The 15,439-nt window shown below is 37.9% G+C and overlaps 1 protein-coding gene across 5 annotated transcripts in view; it reads left to right on the top strand.

Moving 5' to 3' along the window:
- Window positions 1–15,439, top strand: part of KLHL15 (kelch like family member 15) — a 28,360-nt gene that overhangs the window by 4,679 nt on the left and 8,242 nt on the right. For all 5 annotated transcript variants that reach the window (XM_083884650.1, XM_083884648.1, XM_083884649.1 and 2 more), the window contains one exon: window positions 7,893–8,604. In XM_083884650.1, the coding sequence (XP_083740776.1) occupies window positions 7,900–8,604 (705 nt within the window). In that variant the 5' untranslated portion in view covers window positions 7,893–7,899. The remainder of the gene's footprint in view (window positions 1–7,892; window positions 8,605–15,439) is intronic.

Consider the following 15,439-nt stretch of genomic DNA (forward strand, 5'->3'; position numbering starts at 1 on the left):
GGGAGCAGCGAACGCCCGGCGGCTCCGGGGCGGCCGCAGCCCCGCCGGGCCCTGCGGGTTCCTGCGGCCGCACGTCGCGGACCCCGGGCCTGCCCGCCCCGCTGCCGGGGAGCTCGGCCTGCCCGCCCCGCTCACAGCCACGGGCTGAGCGCGCCAGCAGACAGGCTGAAGTAGGTCATCTGAGATCCTGCCCGAAAATGGCCATTCCCCGCCACCCACCCCCCAGTCCTAGATGATCGTGGAAAAAGTATCCGTGATCTGAACGAGTAGAGCTGCCCAGGGTTGCTACTAGAGTTTTGATCTATTTGCTGAATACTGGAACGTCACTTAAAAATGTAAAGTTCTTGCCTTTTCATTGTTTGGGTTTTTTTCCTCCCTTTTAGAAGAGGAATAGGAGATTCATAAAGCTACTACTGGATAAAAGGACAGATAAAAGGAAGTCTGGCTTCCTACGGACTTGTTATATAAACTTGCCTGTAGAAGTAACCCAGCTCTTGCACCACCATTGCCCCAGTTCACATTCAGATCCCCTGAGCATACCACCATGCACCAACATACTTCCTGTCTTTTCCCTTCCATCACCTAGTAAATGTGTTTAATTTCTACCACATGTCCCATAAACTTTCCTACTGACACTCATCTCCTTTCACTTTCCTTAATTATACCCTGTGGCTGGTTTGGATCTACACGTGTTGATTTGCCTTTCAGCAGGCAGAGCACAGCAGATAACCATTGGATAACCATTGAGCTCACACTGGAGGCATCAGACCTTTTTCATTCATCTAGCTGCCAGTTTGGGGGATATATGTAGAAATTAAATACGTTTGAGGTTTCTGTGTTTCTGCAAATGAGTTTGACATTTGGCAGTTAGGTCAAAACCTGTGTGTCTTGAACAAAAGGCACAATAAATGTCATTTTCTCAGAAGATGCTGTAGGAGTATTTACTAAGTTAGCAATAAAGATACAGATAACAAGACGAATGGAAGGGGTAGTTTAGCAATCCTAATACAGATTTAAATTTTTTTTTTACTGATATACTTTAAATACTACTTGTAGCTCATTTCCATCTTATGCTAAAAAAATGTGGTAAGTCAAAAGAAGATAGGATATTTTTGTCACTAACAGATACTTAGCTTACTACTTTTATGTATAAAATCCACTATAATTTTCTTAATAAAAATCTTCATAGTGAGAAAATTATGCTTCTTTCATACTTTTTGCTTACATTTGAAAAAATTAATCATTCTATAAGACACAAATATATATATATATATATATATAAGGACTGATATTTTTCGGGATAGAGCAGTCCTGTGCACTTTGAGAGCAGTAGCAAATCTGTAGTTTTCAACAGTATCATCATCAATAGTTTTTAGTATTAGTAATACAAGTATTTAAGTTAAAGACAGTCCAGTCTTTAACTTAAAGACAGTTAAAGGCAATTGTCCAGTTAAAGACAATTCTCATTTTTGTGGATGTATGAACTGTTTTATACAGGGCCCCTGTTCTGGTATCAGTAAATGCAAATGGAGGAGCGTTGAGCTGTCGCTCTGTGTTTGAGAGCAGGTTTTTCTGTACAGGTGTTGTGATGCAGTGACCCTTCAGACAGATGGTTGAAGCTGTTTCAGTGTGTGTGAAGTGCAGTTACAGGCTCTGGCACACTTAGGGTGAGGAATAACCGTCCTGAGCCGAGGCACAGTCCAGGCTGAGTTTTGGTCGGTTTGCTTGTCGCTGGTTCCAATGATTCTCACACAGCCATAGTGACCATTGTGATACAAAGTGCCCCTGTTGCTATGAGCTGATCCAGATTGCTCCAAGAGAGCAACGTGGCAGAGATGGTCAGAGGAGCTGTCCTGGTCAGCTCTGTGCCCCTAAGACATGGAGTGTGAGCAGCTTTCAGGAGTGGCCAAGTTTTAACCTCTGGAGTTGTGGCAGCCTGGTTCCTCTGGCTGGCGGTGATTGGTTAGCTCCTCACCTCTCCCTTCTCGAGTAATCCAGTGCCTTTGGAATTCTCAAGATGGATTGGGTGAAGTCTTAAACATGAACATACCACTGTGTTTAAGATAAATTGTTTCCCAAATTTAGTACTAGCTACAAAGATTTTTAGATAAAAGCCATGGAATCTGGATGTATTTCTTTGTTCCCTATGTTTGCAATTGTTGTAGCAATGGAAAGTTTTGGTAGCCATTGTTATGGATCTATCCCCCATGACATCACTCCTGTTGCTGTTAGTGGGGGATTATGATGAAAAAACGGTGGACAAAATTGAATGGTTTTAGTTTTAAATTGTGTAAACAAAGGTTTAATTTGGGGGATAAATTATCTGTATTGTGTATAATTGCATTCTTACTCAATACAGTACACTGCATTCAAAGGTCCAGCCTTCAGCCATGTGTGCAGGTGTGAATGTTTGCTGGTGTGTGCAAATACTTGTTGTATTATATTTTCATATGTGTGTGTAACATTTGACAATGGAGAAATGTCTTCTTCCAGCAGAAAAGCATGTTAACAAAGGTAGGGTCAAAGAATTCTGCTCTAGGCAGCTTTTGTTGTGCACCTCACCAAATAAAGCATGCATAATGGCTTTAACATTTGCATTTAAATGCATGCATTTGGTGGATGGAAGAGATTATGGCATTTTAAGCTCTATTTTAGTACTTTGTGTAACTGGAGCATGGTTCTGTGTCTGGTGAAATATCTTTATGGTGTAACTCACAGATAATAGTGTTTTATTATGTGAAAATTTGTTCTTCAGCTTGTCCACAAAGGTGGTTTCTTAGAATATCTATGCAATAGGTAAAATGAGCAACTACTCCATAATCAGTAAACAAACCAAATCTTGTTGGTTCTGTCTCAGCATCCCAAATTAGTTACTAAGGAACAACAGTGAAACAAAGCAGAAATTTTCCTTTGAGCTGGTGTGCTAGACTTGGTATTGTCAATACTTTCCTAGAACAATAAATTTCTGTCCCTAGAAATTGCATATAAGCTTACATGTTACATAAAGGCACGTATTCCAAGGGTTCTTTTTCAGTTGTACTGCTTTTGGAGAGATTTTAAATCCAGGAGGGCATGAGTCAAAAGCCAGTATTCTATAACTTCTCAATAGCCAGTGCATTTAGACTCCATTTCTTCTGCTTGTGACTAAGAGCCTCAGACACCCTGAGGAAAGAAGGTTCTCCTTGTTTAGCAGGAAAAAAGCAGCCTGGAGTAGTGTTTTCAGACTTTTATTACAGCTGCAGAATAAAGATGAGAAATCAGTGTTCCAAGTAAGTGATTTTACAGTCACAGCACTGTAGAATCCAATGCATTATGTGCTAAAAGAGGAAAGAATGTAAGGAACAGCTAATAAGGTTAAATGTATTTCTCGTTTGGCTTTTCAGCAGAGTCTTATTTCCTGTGCTGCATTACCCTGATCTGCTCTAATATGTGCAGAACAATAACAAATGTCAATGTACATTGCCCCCCACCTCCCCTTCATTGTTTATACATTGGATATTTTTTTGTTCCAGTTTTCCTATAGACCACTGCAGGCCCCATGTCTTCTTTTGGATTAAGTGTGCTGCTGTGATTTGCATGCGTGAAGAAAATCCAACCAAATTTTCCATTTTTATTGAGAATATGAAAAAAAATCGTTATGTATTGTCCTCTGGGAAATAACTGCAGCATTTGAATAGTGCTTAGAATTACATCAAAGATTGCAAGTGTGTGTGTGGGAGGAATGGCATAGCTATGCTTTAGAAAAATTACTTGGTTTGAGAGTATTTTGTATGACTTTTTTTAATGTTTAAACTACCACATTGCTATTTGCTTTTGACGGAGGATGTTAGCTCTAGAAATGAAGATTTTTACCAGTTAAGCATAATATGCATTTAATTATCTACTTTCCCAGTTTTTGTACTCTTTTAACCCCTTTGTGTATTTGCACTGGCAATACATTTTTTGTTTTAAAGAAGAAATTATCTGCTGATTATGTATATGGCTTTATGCCAAGAAAAGGATGTTTACTCCTTTTATTTAATGCAAGAAGACAAGTAGGCCTTTTCTTTTCCTTTGTATAACTCTGAAGCTTCTTTAGATGGTGTAAGGAGAAGTCTTACTGGTTTTGTATCTACTTAACTAATCCATTAAATGGTTGCTGCTGTTTAGGAGGAAAAATATGTTGATGTTGAAAACTGTAGATTTACTAAAAGTAATATCAGCAGGAATGCGAAAAGAAGGATTAAGTGATTTAAACACCCATGTTTTTAAAACATTCAGAAATAATAATTTCCAAGTGTTGACCTCTTTGTTGCTATTATGGAGATTGTGGCTGACTTAGTGTTTTAAATACTTTTTACGGAATAGCCAGTTGTAGGGAGATGTAAAAATTGGAGCCCTAAATGGTGTTCCCTAAATACAGGTGGGTTTTATTTCTCAGTATTTCAGTAATTGCTGCCTTGTTAGATTTAAAACTCAAAGGATAATAGCATACATGATTTTTGTGTGTGTGTGTGTATATTTGTCTTATTTCTATTTAATCAGAATTTAAAAGAAGGTGGCAAAAAAATTCCCCCATCGTTGCAGTATCTGTGCAAAAGCAACACTTTCACAGATTCACGGATTGGTTGAGGTTGTAAAGGACCTCTGGGGGTCATCTGGGCCACCTGCAGGGCCACCTAGAGCCAGTTGCCCACGACTCTGGTGCTGGTTTAGTTGGATTTGGGGTTTTGTTTGTTTGGTTTTTGTTTGTTTGTTTGTTTTTGTGTTGTTTTGTTCATAGTTTTTGTTTGTTTGGGGGGTTGTTTGTTTTGGGTTTGGGCATTTTGTTTGTTTGTATTGAGTATTAGTTACATGTTTTGATTCTTCAAAGCAACACTGGAGATGCATCTACCGTGTCTCTGCTTAACTTTACTTTCAGGTTTTCCTTTTTGCTTTTTGAGGGTACTGAAAGGTCTTTCTTTGAGGGCCATCCAGTGTACAAGTTAATTTATCTCCTCTTATTTGTGGAGTACCCATAATGTAATTACCTTTCTCAAGGTAAGGGGAAAGATCCTGCTGTGTGTTTGGAGCTTGCTGCTGTGCCTTTTCAGTGCTGTTCAGGTACACACTAATGCACATTCTTTTTGAAGAAATTCCTTCAGTGGGATTACCTGTGCAATGGGAGATCCCATTATTTCCAGATAAATATATATTGCTTCTGTCACTTGGGGAATGTTGCTTTCATTTTTTACTTTTCCTCCCCGATACACTGTTGTGTTATTCTGTTCTCATTCTCACATTTGCAAATTCCAACTGTCCTTTCCCATTTTTAACCCTCATCATGAAACTGACACTGAGCCAAGTCTTAGTTGGTCTCTTAAACACTGTAACTTTTACACAGTCCTTGTAACCACCGAACCTCTTGGCTGATTTCAGACAGTGAGAGTTGTTTCAAGTCACTGTATGTTTTATGAAAATGAGTGGCCCATTTAAAGGCAAGTGATCATTAAATCTCTTGAACAGGAAGGACTGAGGCATGAGCTCAGCTGTTATTAAACATCAGAGAACTAGAGATGGGAGGAGAGGAGTTACAAGTGCTCTGATGAAAGAATGAAGTAAGCTGATATTAGTGCTTACCTTTTTATTTGATATTAGAAATCCAGTTAGAAAGCAAAATCCTGTGAAGTCAGGCTTTATGTTTCCTCTTCAGTTGGTTGCTTCTTTTTGAGGTGGTAAGAATTAGTGAAGTGGTTCTTTCCTCATCTGGTTTTGTGTAAGAATTGGCAACAACTAAGAAAAATATCTGATGGTAATTTTTCTTTCTGGTAGGCATTTGATGTTGAGGAATGAGAGACTCACAATATGAGGTTTCAGAGCAGTTAGCATGTTTCTCTTTGTCTTCAGTGACATTGAAGGGAAAGTGCTATCATGGATACTGGTGAGAAAGTGATTGGATTGTCATCTTTGTTCTTTTGCTCCTGCTCTTACTTTCAGGAATTTGAGTTCTGTGAGAAGGGCTCAATTGTAATGAACACTCCCAGCACTGACTTTATTGTGCACTGAACCCATCATCAGCCTTCAACAGTGTGGGAGTGGTGCTTAATTCCACGAGGTGTGGCTACAAACACCCACTCACCAGTTTAGTTTTGCACAGACAAAGGGTATCTCCAGTTTGGTTTTCCAGGATGTGTGCTGAGGAGTGAAGGAGAGGAGATGCTTAACCATTGACAAGTCTAATAAAATGCATTCCTGTTACAATGGCAGCAGCCAGAATGTGGTGCTTGAGGAAGTGGGGGTAAGTGGTAACTGCTCTCTGAGGCTGTGAAACACAGGCCAGCCTAGAGTCACTTCTGGGTCCAAATGCTTGTCTGAGGTTTTATGACCTTGAGAATCTGCAGGTTTTTCTAATGTGTTGGTATTATTTATTTAGCTTTTCATGTGGATTACGAGTACCAAGACATTATTAGCTTTATTTGTTATAGAAAATTCAGAGTTAAATGCAACAAATATCTGAGGGAAAGTTGAAGTGCAATTTAAGGGGGGTGAAGTGGAACAAAAGTAGCTGAACCAATTCTAATAGTAAATGAATGCCAAATAGGGAAGTTGTTGCTCTTTCTCTCCTTTGCTGCACAAGTATGTTCCTGCCCTCTGCATCAGGTTGGTTCTTGTGCCAAACCCCACAGTGTCAAGTCAGAAGTCAACTCACTGGGAAGCAAAAAGATTTCCAGTTTTGAGGTTTTGTGTGTGCTGGGGAGTGGGGGTGGTTACGTTTGTGTCATGTGTCTTTTTCACGTCCGTCCCTCCCTGCTTTTCGTTTGTTTTTTAGTCATGTTTGTGAGTTGAATTGACTTTCTGGAGAAGCCAAATGAACCCCAGAAATGGCTCAAAGGAGGCAGCAGGAGCTCAGGTCCTGGAATGTGACAGAGAAGGAGAATGCAGTGTGCTGTGGTCCTTTGATGAATTGTTAATTGGTTCAAGATGTGTTGTGCAACTTCACCCTACCTAAACCCAAGGAAGCTGAGCAACATTTTGAGAAATTTCTGGATTTTGAATAGGTTATTTTTGCTATTGAATTGACTTTAACAGGGTAGGATCCTGCTACTCTTAGATTTTTTTGGTTTATTTGCAGTTTAATTATAGCTTGCTTGTAAGCAACACTGTATCTGCAAATGCTTAATGAGCAATTAAGCTTCACTAAGCCCACTATACAGAATATTATTTTGTGTGACCTATTCTTGTGAATGTTTCTTGTTGCCTTAGTGTTCTGCACTTTATAGGTCTTGTAACTTAATGTTAATCACTACAGTAAGAAATGTGGGGAACATGATGGGACTGTGTTTTTATAGAAGTGAAGCACATGATTTCAAATAGTGTCTGTGAAAATGTTGATTTTCCTACAAATAACTTTTGAGTAAATTGACATAGATTTTTAAAACATAATAATTTTTTTTTTTAGGTCATACCATGTACAGATCTACTGAAGCTTGTTTCTGAAGTTAAGGAAATTTGATTTCCTTTTTGAGACCTTTGATATTCAAGAGTGGGTGTTTTATTGCTCCCTTGGGATAAATTCTTTAGGAAGATTGACTGAGGGAGAGAAAAAAAAATGACAATGTTTTTAGTTCATTATATGACCGTGAATTAACTTGGAGTAAGAAATCATTTTGGCAGTATTGCACAGTTATTTTTGTTCATTACCCTGTCTTTAAAATGATAATATTTGGTTTGGGGAGAAGTATTTAAAGTTTGTGTTTTAAGTTAATTCCTGAGTTGATTTTTCAGCTGGAGAGAAAACAGAAAGAATGGTGAAGACTTTTAAGTCCTAATCAAAGCAGTCTCAGTTAGGATTTATCTGATCAGTTAGGGCTTGTAATATGTTATCAGAAATTATGATTTATTTTTATTTTTATTATTTTTTTTCTTCCCCCCAGGTGATTCATGGCAGGGGACGTGGAAGGGTTTAGCTCCTCCATCCATGACACCAGTGTCTCTGCAGGATTCAGAGCACTGTATGAGGAGGGATTGCTTCTTGATGTCACACTTGTCATTGAAGACCACCAATTTCAGGCCCATAAAGCTCTGCTTGCCACCCAGAGTGATTACTTCAGGATTATGTTCACAGCTGACATGCGAGAACGAGATCAGGACAAAATCCATTTGAAAGGTCTGACAGCTACAGGCTTCAGCCATGTCCTCCAATTCATGTACTATGGAACTATTGAACTGAGTATGAACACTGTTCATGAAATCCTTCAGGCTGCTATGTATGTCCAGCTTATAGAGGTGGTAAAGTTTTGCTGCTCTTTTCTCTTAGCTAAAATCTGCTTAGAAAACTGTGCAGAAATTATGAGACTTCTGGATGATTTTGGTGTAAACATCGAAGGAGTCAGGGAAAAATTGGATTCCTTTCTGCTAGAGAATTTTGTGCCACTCATGTCCAGACCTGACTTCCTTTCATACCTGAGCTTTGAGAAGCTCATGTCATACTTGGATAATGATCACCTGAGCAGGTTTCCAGAGATAGAGCTGTATGAAGCTGTTCAGGCCTGGCTGCGCCATGATAGAAGACGCTGGAGACATACGGACACCATCATTCAGAACATCAGGTTTTGTTTGATGACACCATCCAGTGTTTTTGAGAAGGTTGGTGCATTTGAAAAGCAATAGGCAGGATCCATCATTTAGCTAGGGCAGCATGCCATTACATGGGTAAGATTCTGGAAGCTGTGAGAAGGAACAAAATGATAGCATTCATCTTTCTAATAAAGAAAAGCATAGAAGGCAAACATCTAGAAGTGTTGTCTTTGGTTATTAGACAATAATACCTACAGTGGCTGGAGATCAGGTATGTTTGCAGTACATGTTTATACGTGACTTTGTATGGGAAAGACCTTTTGAAATAAGGTCACTTGTATCTAGTTTGATTTCAAACGTTCTTAACTGTTTCCTGCAAGTTGCTTCTTGCTTTCCAGAGGCTTTAGAGCTGCACATAATATGTAGGGGGTATCTTATGATGATTGTTATCAATATAATCAAAAATAGCATCTGTAGATCTTATGTGGCTTAAGTACAGGGGAGGGTTATTTACAAATGAAAAGTAGCATCTGCTCTTAAATTTGCAGTGTTGTTGTTGTTGTATCTTCAGTGCTTGTGCTATTACACAGCACTTAGAAGTAAGCCCTGATCCTGCAAAGTTACACATACACTTGGTTATGCACAAGACATAATACAATCAAAAAGTTATTGATAGTATCAAATGTAATGATTTACTTTGAATATCAGAGAACTCTGTAACAGGGGATCTTATAGTTCAGCTTTCATTGGATGTAGTAAAGAGTTAAAAGAGAGCTTGCCTTTTCTACTCTTCTGTTGAAGAACAGACAAAATATTGTTTTCTAGTTCTTGAGAATCTCTGAATATTTGTTAACAGTAGAGGGTTACAATACTTTGTAAGCAGTTCTCTTACAGGCCAGCAACAGTATTCAGGTTAGGAATTATTTGATTTGTGATGTTTTAACAGTGTTAATTTTGTGTTATAAGATACAACTTCACCTGTATTTTTCTCTCAGCAAATTGATAGGGGTTCAGACCCTTTTTGTGCTTCTTACAAATTAATCTCTCATATATTTTATCTAGTGAATATACAGACAAGGTTGTATTGGTTTTGGAGGTTTTAAGGGCCACTGGATAATCCAAGCAATTCTTATACTTGTATTTCAGATTATAAGAGCTATTAATTACTTCAGACTAGTAAATTTTTTGTATTTTGGATTTTTTGTCTGTGTGTATGAACTGAGTATAGGAAGTAATAATACATAAAATATATTTATGATGCTATATTGGACTATAGGCATAAACAAAATAAATACTTAAACATATTTTAGAACACTAATGTAATGTTTATATTGGGTTAAAACATTTTTAACTAGTAAGGGCTGAACTCTGCAGGACACTGTGCAGTGTCTTGTTTTAAAGAACACTTCTACCATATTATTACATCATTTAAACCCTTCAGTAATAAAGCCTACAGAATTCACAACTTTTTTTTTTTTTTTTTTTTTTTTTTTTTTTTTTTTTTTTTTTTTTGAGGTTAATCTAATAAGGTAGGATTTGTGTGAGTCTCCTTCAGCTGTATTGAGTTTTGGGGATGCAAGCTCAAGCATCGAGCTGTCTTCAGTTAAATTTCTGTAAGTGCACTTCTAAAAGTGGAAGAGTATGTTTGTCTTCAGCATTATATTTGGGTATAACTTCTGGAGCTGGTCTTGATATCCTTGGTGTAAATCCTGCATACAGTGCTTCTCGTGTTTTACCCTGACAGCTGCCAAATGGCCCCGTAGGAACAACTTGAGGAGAGAAGTTGTTTTTAGCATGCCAGGTGATATACCTGCATGTAAAAGCTTTATCTGGTAATACCCTTTCTGTTAATTGTATGTGGGAGCAGAGAAAAGCGAGTGCAGATTATGGAGTGAGACAGCTCAGCAGAGGGGAGCAGAGCTAATTATGTCGTTTGTTGCTGCAGCTAGGAATGCATTTGTGTTCTACCCTGTCTAGAGAGTATTAAGTTATCCAGCAGGACAAGTGACAAAGGACAACGGCAGTTGGAGCCAACATCAGAATATAGAACACTTTATTTTTTTAATAGAAGAGCATGTCTGTTCACTGTTCTGGCAGTAACTCTGGGAGAGCCTCTTTCTTCTTTGTGTAGAATAGGGAAATAGTGATAAAACTCCCTTTTTCAGAGATCCACAAACAGAATTCACCCTTTTCCTGAAGCCAGCATATACTGAATGCATGAGTGTACCAAATACAGTCTGAGCTTGACTCTTCCAGTTCACCAAACTCTGTATTTGCTCTAAGCTGGCCAGCTTGTCATGTACTTTTGTGTAATCTTTATAATACACATTTCTCTGATGCTGTCACTGTAGGATATAAATAACTTACATAATTTAACTATGCAAGTCATGGTAAGGATACTTTTATCCTCTGAAGCCATTTTGTTCCTTACACCATTCTTTTGGACAGATGTACAATTAAAAAATTAAATCAGTGAGTGCAGATTAGTACCTGGAGGTTGATGTGTATTCAGAGTGCACAAGTGAAGGAAAAGCATCTTTGCTTACTGCAGACTGTCCTGGAAGAATGGCTTCTGAACTATGAGTAGGTACTCCTTTTGTTCCTCAGCCCTTAAAGTACATGCAGATGTATGGGAGAAAATGCAAAGATAAATTGAGTAAGGATTTAGGGAGTAGTTAGAAAGTGAAGGCAAATTGTTTGGGGAAAAGCACAAGTTTCACCATCCATGTTGTGCTTTCTTTTTTTATGAAACATATCCATGGCTCTGTAAGTCTTGAGGAAGTTTGGAGATAGAAGCTGGAGTGCCTTCCACCTGGATCACTGAGTTAATCTCTGTGTTACTGGAGGCAACTATGTCATGATTTCCCTGAAATATACTGTTTAACCTCCATTTAGTTTTTGTGTACTACTCAGATTGATATGTTGTTTCAAAATCTCTGTCCTTAAAACCCAGGGTTTTTTATGTCCAGACTGTAAGGTTTGTCATGACTAACCCATGCTGATTTATTAATTGCTAGTTTAAATCAAAAATTTACTAATCACTAGGTTCATCAGCTTCTGCTGTACAGGTAGGATGAATAGCACATTATCTTTGAAAATCTGCTGTTCTGTTCCTAGAAAATAGTAATTTTTGAGAAGATGTCATTGTAATTTTCTGTTGCTGTGACTTTTCATAAATGTGTTGAAATTTTTTTTTCCCCATTTACCTCCATGTCTAATAGTACATATGTCTCTACTTACACAATTTTGTTTGCTGAAGCATAGAATAAGAAGTGTGGGTAAAGTTAGGGGCCCCTCTTATTGTAAATAGGTGCTGTGCTTAATATTTTTGGGTGTTAAGATTACTGTTGATTTGAATAGATTTGGTAACAGGATTTATTACATGCTGAGCTTCTTAATTGTGGCATATAGATTGTTGACTCCACTCTGATTTGAGAGATTAGATTGTGTTAGACTCCAACTTGACTTTGACAATTTCTCTTTCCAATTTCTAAAAAGGATCAGCTGGGTAATCAATTTGAGGGCATTGTCCTTGCTGCATAGAGGCTATGCCTTTCTGTGGTTAGGCTGAAAACACTTAAGTGATTTTTAATCTTGCAGAATAGCCCTTCACTGGTACTGAGCAGTTCTCATACCAGCTTATAATTGTGATTAGAATATGGCCAGAGATAAGTAGATGTGAAAATAATAAGGATCCTTGTTAGTGGAGTTGATGCATCTTTAGTTTTGTTTCAGGTTAATCTCTAGTAAAATAAGTTTGGTGGGGGTTTTTTTGAGTAAGAATTTGGTCCTAGGAAGTTTTTTGATAGAGATGCCATCACTGTTCATTGGAAAGGTGGAGTGTTGCTTCTGTTCTCCTGGTAGCTGAGTTGGAGTTGCATTCCACATTCAGAATTGTCAGGCTTAAAAAACTTAAGCACAATAAATTAGAATCTTTAAAACAGTTCTCTGTTTACATGACTAGAGATGATAAAGTGCCATTATGAGCCATTGAGTTTTTTCTGTGCTTTTGTTTTTGTCTGTCTTTGGGAGTTTTAACTGGTTCTACAGAAGGAAGTAAGTTAGTATCCACTCCATATAATAGCATACTAAAATTTAGTTACCAGGTGCACAGATAGTAGCTGTTTAGTTTGGACAGGTAAAAAAAAAAGTCTTTCTGGTTTTTGAAAGTTTTTTCTTATAAACCTAAGTAACAAGAATACAAACAGAGCAGTAGCTGTAAATGATTGTATGAGGAAACTTTTTTAAAAAAAGCTATATAGTGAAATCAAATGTGTTACAGAAAGTTAACCTTGCATTTTATTGCTCTTCCTGCAGCCTATTCATTAGCATAACTGTTTTTGGGGAGGGGGAAAGTTGATGGACATAATGTGGGACACAGCTGGTCTTTTCTGGGGATAACTTTTCAAATTAGAAATTAATGGCTTAATTTTTTGTTTTACTTCTTCATATAATATAAATGGAAGATTCAGAGACTTCCTATAGCTGCTACAACTAGAAAAGCATGCATTCAGTACAGCAGCAAAATAGGCAATGATTAATCACTGCATTAATTTGGAAATCCAGCACTTTTAATGGAGTGTTTCACTGATTTAAAATGAAGAAGAGAAAATGCATTAAAGGTCGAATTTACTGTGACTGGAGGGATGCCCTTGCGGGTGAGTAGAGGGGTGGATGTTTAAATTATTTTTGCATCTTTTATTATGGAATAACACATTTGATTTAGTTTATGCTGTTCTCAGTCTGTGTAGCTAAAAGTCTGACTATGAACCACTGTTAGTTCCTATGTTGAGACAGTTCCCATTCTCCATCTCTGGAGATCTTGTGGAAACTCTTACATTAGGCTGTGTCCCAGCATAACCTCTTTAAGAAAGTTTTCTCCAGAAAATTAAAGAAAGAATTGGAAAGAATGTAGAGAATGTAAAAAAAATCACCCATGAGCAGAGCTTTAGCACTTGGATTAAATTCCTTTTTTGACAGTATGACTGGGGTTGATAAGGAAGTCCAACTTAAAATGCCTTTCAGACCCTTCAATAAGATAAAGAACAGTTTAAACAGAAACTTCAGAAATGCTTTGAAGCATTTGTATATTTTTATCAATTCAGAGTTGGTGATGTACTCTTTAGGAATGCACATTTGTTTTACTTCAGGCTTCGTGACAATTGCTGTACATTTCCATCTGTTTTGCCGAAATCCTTGTGTTCTGTTTGAGTGTTGGTAATTATGAACACATTCCTTCCAGAGCTGCTCCGTTTGAACCTAACAGGAAAATTGGTGCTTTGATGTTTGCTGATCAACTTCTTGTTGCTACTTACAGGTAGTGGCAGAGCCTACTTTGAAAGCTGAGGGCTTTCCTTCTGCATGTTTTGAGTGTCACATAGAAATTCCTGCAAAAGACCATGGGCTTTTATCTGCTGACATTCACAACTTAGTTGTTTTAAGTACCAAACTACCTAAATTCTAATGCTTCTCTTTTTTGATTATATACACAAGTAATGAAAATTACTGTAAAATTGAAAGTGTAGGCAGAGGGTTTTTCTTACTAGGGGCTGAACAGGGCTTTCACATAGTTCTGGAACATTTTGTAATGTGTGACTGAAAGTGGGCCAGATGACCTACATTTGCTTTGTTTTCATTTGCATCAAGCAAGTGTGAGCAGTCTGTGCTTGCCTGTAGGCATATCCTAGCATTCATCTAAGACCATCATTTGAGCCTCAGGAGAGGTACTGCTCCTGTATGGCAGAGGTGAAAGGTGGATGGCTAAAAACAGGGATGTTTTTCCTCAACAGCCAAGTCTAGGAATGCTCCAGTCTTTTCTTACCAGACTTGAGGTAGTCGGTCACTCTTGTTTTGTGGGATTTTTTCTGCGTATTGTAAGAATTGCTAGTGCTTGTGTACTTTCATGTTCAGATCTTCAAATTTGTGCTTGTCAAAGCTTCCCCTTGAACTTCAGTCACAGAGGGGTGTTAATAACTGGGAGTTGCATTTGCTTCTTGATGTCTTTCTCATTTAAGGTAAGAGCTTTAGGCTTTGCTTTGACATGTGTGCCTGTGTCAAGAGAAGCAGTAGTAAACTAATGGATTGATTCCCTGGTCTTGAGGGTCTCTCTCTGGAATTAGAGATACTCCTTGTTTCCTTTGGCATGTTGTCATGAGGTGAGATTTAGGCTATGTGAAAGAGCTGAGTGATGAGGTTGTAGGCTTATTTTAATTCTAGTTTCTGGCTGGCATTCCAGTTTCTAGATCTAATAACAGAGTTGTGAATGTTGAGGGAGAAAGATAAACATTTCCCATCTCTGGCAGGCTTTACTGGTATGCTTCACATTGTAAGCATGTTGATCCCGTTTTCTTCCGTAATTATCCAAGAAAACCTGAACTGTATACAGGTGGAACAAAGATAATTTGTATTTTTATTTAATTCCAAAGAGGATAGCTCCAGTTTGGCAATACCTGAAGTAGTCCTGCTGGTTTAGAATTTAAAGTTCCTTTTAAGGCTAAAGTAGCCCAGCCATGATTCTTTGTTATTTTAACTTTCTTTTTCATGTTTTGTGACCTTTATATGTTACCATATTTCTGTGCTGTGGTTCCCTGTGCCAGCATATTTTCTGTAATTTATGTTCAGTCTTTTCAGTCAGGCAAGGTATATGGTTTATTCTAACAAATACCATATGAGCAGATGTTTTTGTATGATATATTCTTTATTTGCAACGAGAAAATAGAGCTGTTGTTCCCAGAAGAGTTGGGCTTACTGTGGGTTTTCTGTAAATACCATACCTGAGTAAACCTTTTTGCTCTAAAATCGCTTCTAGGAAAAACAGTAGAAAGAAGCTGGACATTGCTGCAAGAATAATGCATGTGATCTACATGTGATGATCCTCCTTTTTTTCAACAAAAATAAGTCAAAC

This window comes from Zosterops lateralis (genome assembly GCF_965231275.1).
Source record: "Zosterops lateralis genome assembly, chromosome: 2".
In the NCBI taxonomy this organism is placed as follows: domain Eukaryota; kingdom Metazoa; phylum Chordata; class Aves; order Passeriformes; family Zosteropidae; genus Zosterops; species Zosterops lateralis.